Source organism: Molossus molossus, unplaced genomic scaffold (genome assembly GCF_014108415.1).
Source record: "Molossus molossus isolate mMolMol1 unplaced genomic scaffold, mMolMol1.p scaffold_m16_p_22, whole genome shotgun sequence".
NCBI classification, from domain to species: Eukaryota; Metazoa; Chordata; class Mammalia; order Chiroptera; family Molossidae; genus Molossus; species Molossus molossus.
In genome coordinates this window covers 15594983-15612494 of record NW_023425358.1, presented here as the reverse complement: position 1 = coordinate 15612494, position 17512 = coordinate 15594983, and the positions used below count along the sequence as shown (strand labels likewise).

The following is a 17512-nucleotide window of genomic DNA, read 5'->3' as shown; positions in this document are numbered from 1 at the left end:
ACCTGTACCATGGAGATAATGACGCCAACTTCAGTGGGTGTTGCGGGGACCGATGGCAGATACACATGCTCAGCCCAGAGCAAGACCTGATGCAGGCTTCCATGGGAGCTTGCACTTGGAGGCAGTGTATCCCCTCAAACACCAACAGCACTACACAGTACAACACACGGTGATTGCTTTACATGAAATGTTGGGCCAGGCGAAGACCCTCACCCTTACCAGCTACCAGCGGCAGTGAGGATCCGGCTGGTGAGCACCGTTTCCCACTCCTTCCCTTCCCGGTTACACTTCAAGCGACTAAGCTTTACTCCCCCAACGGCTGTCACTTCATTCTCCACCTCAATGTACATGGATGGGTCAGAGCTCACCTGAATGGAAGAAAGCAAACACAAATTACTTTCAGGTAATAGTGGGTCCACAGTCCACATGGGTCAGGTTAGCCCTGGACCTTGAGGTGGGGATAAGACACAGGAGACAGACAGAGCTGGCTGGCCAACAGGGTGAGGGACAGGAGGGCTGGATGTATAGTCTGCCAGGGCAGGGAGAATATTGGAAACTGATTTGTACCTTGTCATCCAAGTAGCAGAGCAGAGAACTGGTGTCAGAGCTAAAGACTACAGAGCCTCCTAACTCCACCATCTCCTCTCACAGGGAGCATGCAGAGAAGCCGTGTGACCTGTCTAAGAGCACACTGCAAATGAGGTCCACAGCCAGATGGGGACAGAGCTGGGAGTGAGATGTGGCTCCTAGTGGAAGGTCTTCAAAGATCACAGTGCTTGGCAATAGCAGAGTCTATGCCAGTGTCTGAAGGAAAAGTCTAGAAAACCCAAACTACTCTCTAGTTCCTTTGGTAGTAAGCCTCTATCTGCTCATCTGAAACTAACCTCATGGGAGTGTCCTTAGAAGAGCATGCCTAGAAGGACTGCCTTGTTCTGTATGGGCTCAGCCTTGACTTATGTGTCTGGGGAGACGATTGATAATCTGAATGGAAAACCAGTTAGAATGACTGAACAGTTTGTACTGTGTAGCCACACAAGTGGGTGACCTGGGGCAGAGGGCCATATAGAAACCAAGAAAAGCCCCAAGCAACATTCAGTGGTGAAACCCCCAGGGGAAGCTGGAGGAATTTGGGAGAGGGAGTTGTGCTCCCTGCCTCCACTCATATCAGCAATAAAAACAAACCATGTGGGTTCCTACACTTAGGCTCAGAAGGTCCTGTGGCAAAAAGGGCCGACACCCCATGAGGACCAGCCTGAGTTGGGGGCAGTGTACAGCCAGTAGGAAGTGACCTGCAAATGGGGTCTTAAAAGGTTTCCTTATGACATGCACCTGAGCTGAGGTACAAAGGACGTGAGGTGACAGGGTGTACATAGGTACTAGATTGAGTGACTACAGGGTCTCTGAGTATAAAGGATTATTTGTTCAATAATAATAATAACAACAATACAAATTGTGTTTTGAACAAGAACATGGTTATAAGCTTCTACTCCGAGAGCTCAGATAGCCCTGATGCAATCTCTGTGCCAGGCTCTGGGAAGTGAACAAGGACAGTGGGCTGTTTGGGAGAGAGACCACTACCACACAGTCCAATGGACACTGAGCCCAAGGCTGCCCGGGACTGAGTATGCAGTTAAGGAGGTAAGGAGGCTTCCAAGAGAAGGGACATCTGAGACAATTCTTGAAGGAGCTGGGCATCCAGAAGATGGCAGCAGGGATTGCTGGCATCTACTCTGTTAGCAGCAAAGCCACAGAGCAGAAAGAAGCAATGGGGCAGGGGGTTGGGGGACAGTGAGGAGAAGAGGATAGGGATCTTTCAAATAAGACAGGTGGTTGCCCTGATCAACCACAACTTCCCCCAGAAGGTGATGGAAAGCCACTAGGAAGCAGCTGTCTCTGATAATTCAGGGTTTACACTAGGAGGTGGGGGAGGAGTGGAGAGGGAAATGAGAGAGGAGGAGAGGGGGAGAGAGAGAGAGAAAGAGAGAGAGAGAACACTTGTGAGGGCGAGGCAGGAGGCCTGCTCACCTGGAGGGTGAATGCTCTCTGGGGGCCCGGCATGGGCAGCTTCAGTGCAGGTGCTGGTACAGACAAACACACAGTGTCCTTTTCTGCGGTCAGAACAGCCGGGGACTGCAAGAGCAGAAATGTCCCTGAGCCCATCCCCAGCACTGTAGGGCAGTGTCAGGTAAAGGTGAGTCACCTAGAGGTGAGGCCAGGCCAGTTCCCCAGGCATTTCCACCCACTCTGGGAGGACAGTGCAGATGAATGCTCCAGCAATCCCACTTGACAGATGAGGTAGCTGAATCCAAGGAGCTGCTCAAGGACTCTGGGTGGGTGGAGGGCAGGTCTAAGGGGGAGTGTGGCCTCCATGCTACCTCCAGGGGAGTGCATGTCTAACCCAGCTGTTCCCACACTGATGCACACTGTGGTGTGCAGGGCCTTCCTTCTCCCCCTTGGGCACATGCAAGCTCCAACACTCAGCTCAACAAGTGGGCTGGGGAAGGTAGCACAGGTCTGTTGGCCTCACCTGGACAGACAGAGACATAGGCATGAGCCGTGAGTCCTTCCGAGGTCGCCCTTTCTTCTTCTTCTCCACTGTCTCCACCTCAAGCTCCAGTTTTCTCTTGGAGAGTGAGGAGGGCTTGGCCACTGGAACTTTCTCATCACTGTCACTGCTGCTCTCCTGGAGGTCCCGGGGCCTCAGCTCTTTGACAATGTTCTGCTCTTTCAACCTGCACAAACAGATACCTATGACTTTCCCCATATGATTATTAACTTATAATAATCAATATAATCCCCAAAATTGACACATTAAAAAAATAGGTAAGAACTTCTAGTTTCTGCTCAAAGAGCTCTAAAGTCTTCATTCTCATCCTCAAAATAAGAGGAAACCCGAAAAACTGACAACTCGTCTTAGATCCATCAGAGAAGTGAGGTAATAGGGTAAACTGTCACCCTAAAATTCGGAGAGACAGGCGAAGGCAAAAACACCACAGCTCATCTGGAACAGAAGCCCTTGGAATCCTAATGGTAAGATAACTGATATACTATTGGAAGCCGAGTTTCGGTTGGCTTGTGAGTTAAAACTCCTGGCAGCCGAGTGGTGTGAGGGTACCCACACTTTTGTTAGTTTTACTCCAGGAGTACCACCAAGTTCTCACCAGTGAAGATCAGGGATGGAGTGCTCCCCTTGTGTGCTTTGGGCTGGGGGAAGGGGTAAATGAACTATTCTGAAATATACCCAGAGTTCTGTTCTCTTTAACAAAAGCCTTCTCTCAGGGAAACTACTTCACTAGAGTTTTATGGGACCTGGGAGAAGGGCAGTTAACCAACTCAGGCCTAGCCTTTCACAGGCACACAGACTAAGAAACTCTTTGGAAGGTCATTGCCCAGGGACTCTGGTCTAACAAAAAAAATGATGAGATTTAATTATGAGATTATAGAATGCTTCTCCTTCCCAATACCTTACCACCAAATCAATAGGGTTCTAGTATAGTAACAGCAGATTACAACTAAGAGAGCTGCAAGACACAGACCATTTAACAAGGAGTTTCTAGAGAAACTCAAAGACAACAGAGAAACAAACAAAAAGAAGAACACTGGAGGAAATTGAAGTTCTGACCTCTACAGCTATAGGAAGCAGTAAACATGGCCTAACTCTTACCCATATAAACAAAATCTCATACTAAAAAACTTTTTACCTTAGTTCCTATTACTAAGTACATTATATCCAGTTTTAAATAAAAAATTACAAGACATGATAAAAGAAAAAACAAAATAAAAAACATCCCAAACCTCAAGGTCTTAGGAGACGAAGCAAGCATCAGAAACAGTTGGATGTAGCAGAGATTTTGGAATTATCTGGCCAAGATTTTATTTTATTTTTTTAAATCCTCACCCAAGGATATTTTCCATTCATCTTCAGATAAGAGTGGGAGGGAGGGAGCGAGGGAGAGAGACAAACATCAATGTGAGAGAGATACATCAACTGGTTGCTTCCCACACAACCCCGACCAGGGTGGGGGACCAAACTGCAACTGAGGTGCATGCCTGTGACTCTTTGGTCTGCAGGACAACTCTCTAACTGATGAGCCAAACTGGCCAGGGCCAAGCCAAGATTTTAAATAACTACGATTAATATGCTAAGGGGCCCTGGCTGGTTTGGCTCAGCGGTTAGAGCATCGGCCTGCGGTCCCGAGAGACCCGGGTTCGGTTCCCGCTAAGGGCACGTACCTCAGTTGCAGTTTGTCCCGGCCCTGGTTGGTCGTGTGGGTGGCAGCCACTCGATGTGTCCCTTCACATCGATGTTTCTCTCTCTCTCTGTTCCTCTCTCTCCCTCCCGCTCCATCTGAACAAAAAATGGAAAAATGTCCTCGGGTGAGGAAAAAATAAAAATAAAAATAAAAAAATAAAATGTCAATTCTCCACAAAATAAATAAATACACACACACACACACACACACACACACACACACACAAAATATGCTAAGGGTACTTAGCAGAGAGAATTAAAAAAGAAAAAAAATTTTTAAATTGATTTTAGAGAAAGAGGAAGAGAGAGGGAGAGACAGAGATAGAAACATCGATGCGAGAGTATATCAATTGGCCACTTCTTGCATGCCCCCCCCCCCGGGGACTGAGTCCACAACCCAGGCATGTGCCCTATCTGAGAATTGAACCAGTGACCTCTTGGTGCATGGGTCAATGCTCAACCACTGAGCCACACCAGCTGGGCTAGCAGAGAGAATTTAATAATACTGATAAAAGCTGAGGATAATAATAATATAATTTTTCAAAATTAATGAAACATACCAAACCACAGATCTGAATTGCTCAGAGAAGACCAAGCAGGATAAATACCACAAACTCTATACCTATGCATAACATATTCCAAATGCAGAAAACCAAAGACAAAGAGAAAATCTTGAAAGACGCCAGAGGAAAAAGAACACCTTACCTATAAAGGCCAAGAACAAGAATTACATCAAATTTCTCTTCAGAAAGCATTCAAGTAAAAAACAAGAAGTGAAATATCTGAAGTGTTTAAAAAAGAAAACAAACCACTAATCTTGAATTCTCTATCCAGTGAAATTGTACTCCAAAGGCAAAAGGGAAATGAAGACTTTCTCAGACAAAAACTAAAGAACACCAGGGGGAATTTGCTGCCAGCAGACCTGCCTTGCAAGAATGTTAAAAGAAGTTCTTCAGAGAGAAGGAAAATGATACAGGTTAGAAACTCTTATCTGCAGGAAGAAATAGAGTATCAGAGAAGGAATAAATAAACATAAAACCTTTTATTTTTCTCATTCTTAATTAAAAGAGATAACTTTTGTTCAAACTAGTAATAGCAACAATCTATTGAATGATTATAGCTTATGAATAAGTAAAATACATAAATAGTAACAATGTTATAAGACATGGAAAGAAAAAATTGAGAATAGTCTGTAATAAAGTACCTGTACTATCATTAAGTGGTAAATATTATTTGAAAATGTATTCAGATTAGTTATAAGTGTTTATAGCAAACTGTAGGGCAACCACTAAAATACATTTAAAATCAGTAAATTGATATGCTGAGAGATACATTATTAAAGTATCGAAGATAATGTTAAGAGGGTGTGAAAGAAGAGAGGAACAGAATCATATAAAAATTGATCAGTTGCATGGCCAGTGTGGCTCAGTTGGCTGAGCCATCGTCTCATGCACCAAGAGGTCACCGGTTCGATTCCCAGTCAGGGCACATGCCTGGGGTTGTAGGCTCAATCCCCAGTAGGGGGCGTGCAGGAGGCAGTTGGTGGATGTTTCTTTCTCACTGATTTGTTTCTCCCTCTCCCTCTAAAATCAATAAAAACACATTTTAAAAAATTGCTCAATTAAAACCAGATAAAGCAGAAAAAGAGAGGGGTGATTAAAAAAAAAAAAAAAAAAAAGACAGCCCAGCTGGTGTAGCTCAGTGGGTTGAGCATCAACCCATACACCAAGAGGTTGCAAGTTCGACTGCCAGCCAGGGCAAATGCCTGGGTTATGGGCTCAATCCCCAGTGAGGGGTGTGTAGGAGACAGCTGATCAATGTTTCTCTCTTCTCATTGATGTTTCTCTCTCCCACTCCCTTCCTCTCTCTCTAAAAATCAATGAAAACATACAAAAACAAAACAAAACAAAAAAACAAGCAAAGCCCAGCAGATGTTGCTCAGTAGTTACAGCATTAACCCGCACACCAAAGGGTTTTGGGTTTGATTCCTGGTCAAGGACATGTACCTGGGTTGCAGGTTGGATCCCTGGCCCCCCAGTAGGGGTATGTGCGGGAGGCAACCAATCAATATGTCTCTCTAACACTGATGTTTCTCTCTCTCTCCATCTCCCTCCCTTTCTCCAGCTCTATCTAAATAATCAGTGGAAAAAATATCCTTGGGTGAGGATTAACAACAACAACAAAACCAAAGAACAAGTACAATGACTAGAATCAGTTAAAAATATTGAAGATATTAATCCAACTGTATTAATAATGACTTTAAATGTGAATGTTCTAAATATACCAGTTAAAAGACAGAGTGGCAAAAGATAAAAAAAGAAGACTGAACTATATGTTGTCTACAAGAAACTCAGTTTAAACATAAAGACATGGAAAAATTAAAAGTAAAGAGATGATTCCAACTATATGATATTCTGAAAAAGAAAAAAGCTACAAAGATTAGTGATTGCCAGGGGTTAAGGGAAGGTAGTGATAGATGAATAGGTAAAGAACAAAGAATTTTTAGGGCAGTGAAACTATTCTGCATGATATTACATTTATTTATCTATTTATCTATTTATTTATTTTATTAATCCTCACCCGAGGACATTTTTGCATTTATCTTCAGATAGAGCCAGGAGGAAAAGAGAGCGAGAAATATTGATGTGAGAGAGACACATCAAGTGACTGCCACCCACACAACCCAACCAGGGCCAGATAAAACTGCAACAGAGGTACGTGCCCTTAGCAAGAACCAAACCCAGGACTCTCTGGTCTGCGGGCCGATGCTCTAACCGCTGAGCCAAATAGGCCAGGGCCTGCATGATATTATAATGACAGATATATGTCATTATACATTTGTCCAAACCCACAGAGTATATACCACCAAAGGTGAACCCTAATATAAATTATGGTCTTTGGGTGATAATGATATCAATGTAGGGTCATCAATTATACAAATGTATCACTCAGATGCAACATGTCAATAATGGAGGCAAAGAAGAATATGAAAACTCTGTACTTTCTGCTCAATTTTGCTGTGAAACTTAAATAGCTGTAAAAAAAAATCAACTCTATTAAAAAAGGGGGGTGGAAAAAGATATGCTATAACATTAAAAGAAATCTGCAGTAGCTATATTAATTTCAGACAAAGCAGACATCAGAGTAAGGAAAATTACCGAGGATAAAGAGGCGCATTATATAATGATTAAAGGGTCCATTTTCCAAGAAGATATAGCAATCCTTAATGTATAAGTGCCTAACAGAGCATCGAAATACATGTGGCAAAACTGACAGACCTGCAAGGATAACTAGACAAATCCATTGTTATAGTTTATAGTTGGAACTTAAATATACCTCTATTAGTATTTGACACATGAGCAGACAGAAAATCAATAAAGACATAATTAATACTACCATGATTCACTTAGATCTAACTGACATTTACAAAATATTTCATTCAACAATAGCAGAATACACATTCATCTCAAGATCACATGAAATATTCACTAAGAAAGATCTTATTCTAGATTATAAAACAAAGTCTAACAAATTTAAAAGAATAAACATCTGCCCTGGCCGGTTTTCCTCGGTGGTTAGAGCCGCAGACCAATGAGTCGCAGGTTTGATTCCGACCAAGGGCATGTACCTTGGTTGTGGTTTGTCCTTGGCCCTGGTCAGGGTCGTGCAAGAGGCATCCAGTTGATGTGTCCCTCTCACGTTGATGTTTCTCTCTTTCCCTCTCTCTCCCTCCCTCCCACTCTATTTGAAGATAAATAGAAAAATAGCCTTGGGCAAGGATTAAAAAATAAATAAATGAATAAATAAACATCACACAAAATATGCTTCCAGACCACAATAGAATTTAACTAGATATTAATAACAGAAACACAGCTGGAAACCCCCCAGAGATTCAACAACATACTTTTAGTTAACACATGGGTCAAAGAAAAAATTTCAAGAGAAAGTTAAAAATATTGAAAATAAAAATGAAAATAGAATTTGTCTAAATTTGTGGGATACAATGAAAGCAGTGCTTAGAGTGAAATATATAACAGAGAATGCATATATATAAGGAGGAAATATTTGAAATTAAAAAAAAAAATCTAAACTTCACTTTTAGGAACTAGAAAAAATAAGCAAGCAGAAGAAAAAATAAAATAAATAATAAAAATTAGAGCATATATTAATTACATTTAAACAGGAAAACAACAGAGAAAAATCAATGAAATAAAAAGCTGGTTCAGTCCTGGCTGTTTTGTCTCGGCGGTTAGAGCATCTTCCCTTGGAACAAAGAGTCGCAGGTTTGAGTTCGGTCAGGGGCATGTACCTAGGTTGCGGTTTGATCCCCAGCCTTGGTTGGGGTTGTGCGGGGGGTGGCCAATCAGTGTCTCTCTCTCACATTGATGTTTTTCTCTTTCTCTCCCTCTTTCCCTCCCTCTCACTCTATCTACAAATCAGTGGAAAAATGTCTTCGAGTGAGGATTTAAAAAGAAAATATCTAGTCCTGGCCAATTTGGCTCAGCTGTCAAAGCACTGACCTGTGGACCAGAGAGTCCCGAGTTCGGTTCCCAGTAAGGGCATGTACCTCAGTTGTAGTTTGTCCCTGGCCCCGGTTGTGGTCGTGTGAGTGGCAACCACTTGATGTGTCTCTCTCTTATCAATGTTTCTCTCTCTCTTCTTGCCTCTCTTTCTTGCTCTATCTGAAGATAAATGCAAAAATGTTCTTGGATGAGAATAAAAAAAAAAATTCTAAACTTCAACTTTAGGAACTAGAAAAAATAAACAAGCAGAATAAAATAAATGATAAAAATTAGAGCAGAAATTAATTACATTTAAACAGGAAAACGACAGAGAAAAATCAATGAAATAAAAAGCTGGTTTGGCCCTGCCAGTTTGACTCAGTGGTTAGGGCATCGGCCCACGGACTGAAGGGTCATGGGTTCAATTCCCAGCCAAGGGAAGAGAATACACCACCCTGGCCCTCGATTTTGGTCCTCAACCTTTCATGTGTTTTCCGTTGTGCCCTAGTGCCCAGCCAGCCCCCACCACAGGCACCCCTCACGCTGGTCCCTACTACCCTCCTACCTCCTACCTCCCATGTGCAAGGCCCTCCTGCTTTTCCCTGGGCCCCAAGGCAGGGCACTGTGTTTTGGCATGGGAGCCCAATGGGTTGTGTAGGTTCCAGGGTTTGTCCCAGGGACAGTCATTAACACTCAGGCTGTGTAGCGGCACAGCAAGTGGCTGGAGAGGTAGACAGGGTGGAGAGTAGAGGACAAAGCAGTGGGCAGGTCTTTACCTATTAATGGTGGAGGACTGGGGAGATTTTGTTTTTGTTTGTTTTAAATTAAACTCCATTTTAATGTAAATGTATATTTGTATGTAGTATAGAAATAATACAGAGTCCATGTACCCTTCACTCAGAGTCCCCAGTGGTAAGAGCTTGTGTAACTATAGTATAATATCACAACCAGGATGCTGGTGTTGACACAGTTAAGACTGAGGACATTTCCATCTTCACTAGGATCCCTCCTGTTGCCTGTTTACACACCCACTGCCTTTCTGCCCTTGACCCCCTTCTTAAACCCTGGCAACCACTAATCTGGTCTCCATTTTGTCATTTCAGAAGTATTATATGAATGGAATCATGTAGTATATAACCTTTTGAGAATAGGTTCTATGTCAAACCAGGTTCACCCATGTTGCTGCTGATATCCATAGTTTACTCCTTTTTATCGCCAAGTAGTACTCCATGCTGAGTATCAGCCAGTTTGTTTAGCCATTCACCAGTTGAAGGATATCTGATTTGTTTCCAGTTACTGCTTGTTACCAATAAAGCTACCACAGGCATTTGTGTCCAGAGAAGTTTTTTTTTGTTTCTCTGGGGTAATTGCCCAGGCTGGCAACTGCTAGGTCTCATGGTAGGTGGAAATTAACTTTTAAAAAACACTGCCAGCCCTGGCTGATTTGGCTCAGCAGTTAGAGTGTCGGTCTGAGGACCTAAGGGTCACAGGTTTAATTCTGGTCAAGGCCACGTACATGGGTTACAGGTTCAATCCCTGGCCCTGGTTACGGTCATGTGGGAGGTGGCCAATTGATGTTTCTCTCTTACATAGCTGTTTCTCTCTCCCTCCCTCCCTCCCCTCCACTCTATTTAAAAATCAATAGAAAAATATCCTTGAGTGAGGATTAACATCAACAAAAAAATAAAATGCTGGTTCATGTTTCTGGTCAAGATGGCAAAGTAGGTAAACACTGTACTCACATCCTTCCATGACTACATAAAAATTACAACTAAACTACAGAACAACCATCACTGAGAACCAACTGAAGTCTGTCTAGCTGAACAGAAGTCCTATAACTAAGAATATAAAGCAGCAGCCACATGGAGACTGGTAGGTGTGGAAGAGATGCCTAATGTACTGGTACCACATCCATACATAGCAGTTAAAAATCAGGAGGTGGCTGTGGAGATCCCCCTGGCGAAGAGCAAGGGGTCCCAGCCCCACACCAGGCACCCCAGCCTAGGGTTCCAGTGCCAGAAAGGGAAGTCCCCATAACTTCTATTTGTGAAAACAAGTGGGGATTGTGGCTGAGTGAGATGGAGGACTTCTGGAGTTCCAAGCACATGACTTACTCACTCTGAGATCCAGTGCTAGGGCAGCAGCTCAAAAGCTGTCAGAGACACATGGGAAGAAATTGAGTTGTCCAGCGAGAGCTGGAGGGGCAGCTTTCTCCAGAAAAGTGTGGGTGGAGGCAACTGTTCCTTTGCTAAGCCCTCCCCATACTAAGCCATATCTAATCTAAGTCTCCGTCAACCCAGCTAATACTGTTTGTCCTGTCTTGGTTATTCCCTGAGACCCAAGCCCACCCAAACCATTTCCAGTGGCTTTTCCATACAATGGCCTATCTTGATTCGTGTTTCAAACTTTCTTAAAATCTCTCAAAGATTCAAAAACCCCAAACAAGCAGCATCCAGCCTTGGCATGCCCCATACATCTAATTAAGTGGCTCCAAGTCCAGCACTAGCAGCAGTTAGCCTTGGTTGTCAGGCTAGCTTCTCCCAGGCACCTCCAAGCCCAGCACAAGTAGCAACCACCTGCAGATCACTTTGTAGCTCATGCTGGGTGGCCTGGGCAGGGCACAGGTGGCAGCTGACGTTGGCTTGCATGTCCCAGGAGGCTCTAGTATAGACCCAGCACACCCAGCGGACAGCTTCAGACTACACTGAAGCACCGGCTGACCACCTCCACAAGTGGCACACTCAAGGAGTGCATTCATTGAGCACCAGAGACCTGCTGAAGCGAGACCTGTTCTGTGGGGTTGGCTCCTGCACAGCAGATCCTCTGCTGTGGTCACAGCCAGTCCTTACAACTTATCAACCCTGGAATAAATCCCTCCCACTGAGGTGCCAACAGCAATCAAGGCTCAACTACAAGAGGAGGATGCCCACAGCCCACATAAGGGTGGTAGTGGCATGCACCTGGAATACTCCACTGGGGTGACTAGGGAGGCTGTGCCATTGGGCTGTAAAGAACACCTACTACATAAAGCCACTCTACCAAGACTGGGAGACATAGCAGTTCTACCTAATACATGGAAACAAATTCAGGGAGGCAGCCAAAATGAGGAGACAAAGAAACATGAAAGAACAGAAGAAAACTACAGAAAAACTAAACAAAATGAAGACAAGCAATCTACCAAATGCAGAGTTCAAATTACTGGTTATAAGGATGGTCAATGAACTTAGGGGAAGAGATGAAGTTAGTGAGAACTTCAACAAAGAGACAGGAAACATAAAAAAATAGAGACAGAAATATAAAAAAAGAACTAGTCATAAATGAAGAGTGCAATAACTGAAATGAATAATACATTACAAGGAATCAACAATAGAGTAGACAAAGCAGAGGATAAAATTGGTGGTTTTATTTTATTTTATTTATTTTTTATCTTCACCCGAGGATATTTTTCCATTTTTTGTACAGATAGAGTGGGAAGGAGGGAGAGGAAGGGAGAGACAGATAGAAACATCGACGTGAAGGGACACATCGAGTGGTCGCCACCTGCACGACCAACCAGGGCCGGGGACAAACTGCAACCGAAGTACGTGCCCTTAGTGGGAACTGAACCCGGGTCTCTCCAGACCGCAGGCCGACGCTCCAACCGCTGAGCCAAAACGGCCAGGGCAAATTGGTGGTTTTCAAGATAAGGTACCAGAAAACACCCAATTAGAACAGAAGAAAACAAACAAACAAACAAAAAAATGAGGATAGTTTAAATTAAAAAAAAAAAAAAAAGCCTGGCTGGTATAGCTTAGTGGTTGAGTGTCAACCCATGCACCAAGAGGTTGCTGGTTTGATTCCTGATCAGGGCACAAACCCAGGTTGTGGGCTCGATCCAGAGTGGCGGGGCAGGCAGGAGGTGGCCAATTGATGCTCTCATCGATGTTTCTATCTCTCTCTCCCTCTCCTTTCTTCTAAAATCAATAAAGAAAAAAATTAAAAAAAAAAAAAAAAAAGAGGATAGTTTAAGGGGCCTCTGGGACAACTATAAGTGTATCAACATTAAATCATAGGGGTGGTGGAAGAAGGAGAGAGAAAAAGGAATTGAAAATCTATTTGAAAAATAATGATGGAAAATTTCCCTAACCAAGTTAAAAAAAGAGACATACAAGCCCAGGAAGTGCAGAAAGTCCCAAACAAGATAAATCCAAGGAAGCCCACACCAAGACACATCATAATTAAAACACCAAAGGTTAAAGACAATGAGAGAATATTAAATGCATCAAGAGAAAGACAGTTACCTACAAGGGAGTTCCCATGAGACTGTCAATTGATTTCTCAACAAAAACTTTGCAGGCCAGAAGGGGCTGGCATGAATTATTCAGTGATGAAAAGCAAGGACCTACAACTAAGATTACTCTAACCAGCAAAGCTATCATTTAGAATTGAAGGACAGATAAAGAGCTTCCTAGACAAGAAAAGGCTAATGGAGTTATGTTAAAGGGTCTTCTTTAAGAAGAAGGTGAAAAAAAGATAAAAAATATGAATAATAAAATGAAAAAAATACATATCAACAATTATGTTAAATGCAAATGGATTAAATACTCCAATCAAAAGACAAGCCCTGGCCAGTTTGGCTCAGTGGTCAGAGTGTCGGCCCACAGACCAGAGAGTCCCGGGTTCAGTTTCTGCTAAGGGCATGTACCTCGGTTGCGGTTTGTCTCCGGCCCTGGTTGGGATCGTATGGGTGGCAGCCACTTGATGTGTCTCTCTCACATCGATGTTTCTCTCTCTTCCCCCCCCCTCTCCCTCCTGCTCTATTAGAAGATAAATGTAAAAAAAAGTCCTCGGGTGAGGATTAAAAAAAAGAAGACAGGACTGTCCAGTCGGTGTGGCTCAGTGGTTGAGCGTTGACCCATGTACCAAGAGGTTGCCGGTTTGATTCCTGGTCAGGGCGTAGGCCCAGTTGTGGGCCAAATCCCCAGTGGGGGGCATGCAGGAGGTGGTCAATCAATGTTCTTTCACATCAATGTTTCTCTCTTTCTCTCCCTTCCTCTCTCTCTAAAATCAATAAAAAAAAAAAAAAATATATATATATATATATATATATATATATATATTTAAAAAAGACAAGACTGCTAAAGGGATAACAAATCAAGACCTTTACATATGTTGTCTAAAAGAGACTCACTTCTGCCCTGGCCAGTTTGGCTCAGCAATTAAAGCATCAGTCCGTGGACCAATGAGTCGCAGGTCCAGTTCTGGTCAAGGACACGTACCTCAGTTGTGGTTTGTCCCCAGCCCTGGTTGGGGTCGTGTGGGAGGCAACCAGTCACGGTGTCTCTCTCACATTGATGTTTCTCTCTCCCTCTCTGTCCTCCCTCCCACTCTATCTGAAGATAAATGGAAAAAATGTCCTTGGGTGAAGATTGAAAAAAATAAAATAAGAGAGACTCACTTGAGATAGAAAGGCACACACAAACAGAAAGTAAAAGGATGGAAAAAGATATTTCATGAAAATGGAAACAAGAAGAAGAAAGTGGGGAAGCAGTACTTGCACCAGATAAAATAGACTTTAAAACAAAGACTATAACAAGAGACAAAGAAGAACCCAGCCATCCACTTCTGGGTAATTTATCCGAAGAAACACAAAACACTAAATTGAAAGACATATACATTCATATGTTCGTTGTAGCATTATTTACAATAGCCAAGATACGGAAGCAACCTGAGTGTCTATCAATAGATAAATGTATAAAGAAGTGGGTACATATATACAATAGATATGACTCACCCATAAAAAAAAAAAATGAAATCTTGCCCAGCCGGTGTGGCTCAGTGGTTGAGCATTGACCCATGTACCAAGAGGTTGCCAGTTCGATTCCTGGTCAGGGCATATGCCCAGGTTGTGTACCTGATCCCTAGTGTGGGTCATGCAGGAGGAGGCCAGTCAATGTTCTCTCTCATCGATGTTTCTCTCTCTCTCCTTCTCTCTCTAATATCAATAAGAAAAAAAGAAAGAATAAAATTTTGCCATCTATAAAAACATGGATGGACCTAGAAGGTATATTGTATTGAGTGAAATCAGTCAGACAAAGACAGACAAATACCATATGATTTCATTTATATGTGGAATCTAAAACAAAAAAAATGACAAAAAAGAACAGAAACAGACTCACTGATACAGAGACTGTTTTGTGTTTTTTTTTTTGAAATCCTCACCTGAGGATTTAAAATTTAATATTTTCCATTTATCTTCAAAGAAACATCGATGTGAGAGAGAGATATTCATTTGTTGCCTCCCGCACAACCTGGACCAGGGCTGGGGACCGAACTGCAACTGAGTTACATGCCCTTGACTGAAACTGAACCCACGACTTTTTGGTCCACGGGCCGATGTTCTAACCGCTGAGCCAAACCAGCCAGGGCGATACAGAGAACATTTTGATGGTTGCCAGGTGAGAGGGGGATTGAGGGGCTGAAAAAGTTGAAGGAATTAAGAAGTAAAAATTAATAGTTACAGAATAGTCACGGAGATGTAAACTACAACATAGGGAATATAGTCAGTGATATTATAATAATTTTGTATGGTGTCAGATAGGTACTAGAATTATTGGGGTGATTGCTTCATAAGTTATATAAATATCTAATCACTGTGTTGTATACTGTAACTAACATAATATTGTACATCAAGTGTAATTTTTAAAAAATGTTAAATTAAAATAAGAAATAATGCTGGTTCTTATAAAGGATCAACAGAATTGATAAACTTATAGCCAGGTTACCCAAGAAGAAAGAGAAGACACAAATTACTGATATTAGAAATGACAGAGGGCCCTCACTACTCAGCCCATGGACAATAAAAGTCCATAAAGGAATATTACAAACAATTCCATTCCCACAGATTTGATAAGTTAGAAAAAATGGATCAGAGTTCCTTCAAAATAAAAAAGATCCACCAAATTCACACAAGGAAAAATAACTAATCTGAATAAGCCTATATTTTTTAAAGAAATTGAATCAATAATTAACCTTCCAAGAAAGTAAGAAAGCACCATGCCCAGACAGTTTTACTGGTGAATTCTATTGAACATTTAAGCAAGAAATTATATCAATTCTCTACAATTTGTTTCAGACAACAGAGGAGAGGAAATAAATCCTAACTCCTATGAGGCTAGCAATACCCTAATACTAAAATCAAATAATGATATTACAAAAAAGAAAAACTAGACCCATCTCTTTCATGAACATAAATGAAAAATCAACAAAATAACAGCAAATTGAATCCAACAATGTACAAAAAAATTTATACACAATGACCATTAACATTTATTCCAGGTATGCATACTAGTTCAACATTTAAAACTGATTAATGTGAGCTAGGGCCCAGCAACCTGAAGCCACCAGTGTGCCTTGCATTATTGGACCAGTGGCCCCTGCTGTGCCAACGTGGACCAGTGCACAGGGGTGGCACTCTCAAGGCACCTGCTCCCGGAAGCAGCTGCAGGGCTTGGAAGTCAAGTACTGCTCCCAGCAGTAGTAGCACCGGCTTGAAAGGGGAGCCCCATCCCCAACAGCAGCAGAGGCTTGGGAGCTGACACCCATCTCCCAGCAGCAGCAGCAGCACAGATTGGCAGCTGAGACCTGCCCAGAGCAGCATCAGTAGCGCTGATCAGAAGTGGAGCCCTAGTCCCAGCAGTAGCAAGGCTGGGGAGCCAGGACCTGCCCCCAACAACTGCAGCAACGGATTGGGAGTAGAGCCCTGTTCCCAGCAGCAGCAAAGTCCCGGGAGCTGAGCATCCTCGGCCCCCAACAGCAGCAGACTCATCTATCTGAGACTCATCCTCTGGCGGCAGCAGCAGCAGAAGCAGCAGTGCAGACCAGGAGCTGAGACATGCCCCCAACAGAATCAGCAGCGACAGATCAGGAGTTAAACCCCACCAGGCAGCAGTGGTACCTGAGGACCTGGGCACCCCAGCAGTGCACCAGATGGACCCACACATCCCAGCAGCACCTACCATGACAGACCAAAACCAGCCACCAGCTGTCAATCCTCCAGGACTCAACCAGGGCTGGGGACAAACTGCAACTGAGGTATGTGCCCTTGATTGGAATGGAACCCATGACTCATTGGTCCGTGGGCTGACACTCTAACCACTGAGCGACACCAGCCAGGGCTATCTAGACTTTTTGACAGTGTATTATTCCTTTTATTTTTTATTGAGTTATAATTCACATACAGGCATAACTCAGAGATATTGCAAGTTTGTTTCCAGATTACCTCAGTAAAGCAAATATCACAATAAAGTGAGTCACCCAAATTTTTTGGTTTCTCAGTGCATATAAGTTATGTTTACACTATATTGTAGTCTATTAAGTGTGTAATAGCATTATGTAAAAAAAATATACATACCTAATTAAAAATATTTTATTGATAAAAAATGCTAACTGTCATGAGCCTTCAGTGAGTCATAATCTTTTTGCTGGTAGAGAGTTTTACCTTCAATTTGTAAAACAAAACAAAACAAACAAAAATACCAGTATCTGTGAAGCACAATAAAATGAGATATACTTGTACCAAAGAAGTCATCTTATTATAGACTTCAGTAGTTTTGAGTATATTCATAAGGTTAGGCAGTCATCACCACTATCTAATGTCAGAGCATTTTCATAATCCCACCCCCCCCAAACTGTACCAATCAGCAGTCTTTCCATCCTCCCCTCCCTCCAGCCCCAGGCAGCAACTAACCTACTTTCTGTCTCTATGGAGTTGCCTATT

General features: G+C 42.7%; 1 protein-coding gene across 10 annotated transcripts in view; it reads right to left on the bottom strand.

The window, feature by feature from the left end:
• The window catches only part of LOC118639744 (protein HIRA), a 93818-nt gene that overhangs the window by 19141 nt on the left and 57165 nt on the right, over positions 1-17512 (bottom strand). For all 10 annotated transcript variants that reach the window (XM_036276147.1, XM_036276148.1, XM_036276155.1 and 7 more), the window contains 3 exons: positions 2528-2732; positions 2026-2130; positions 220-368 (listed from right to left, as the gene is read on the bottom strand). In XM_036276147.1, the coding sequence (XP_036132040.1) occupies positions 220-368; positions 2026-2130; positions 2528-2732 (459 nt within the window). The remainder of the gene's footprint in view (positions 1-219; positions 369-2025; positions 2131-2527; positions 2733-17512) is intronic.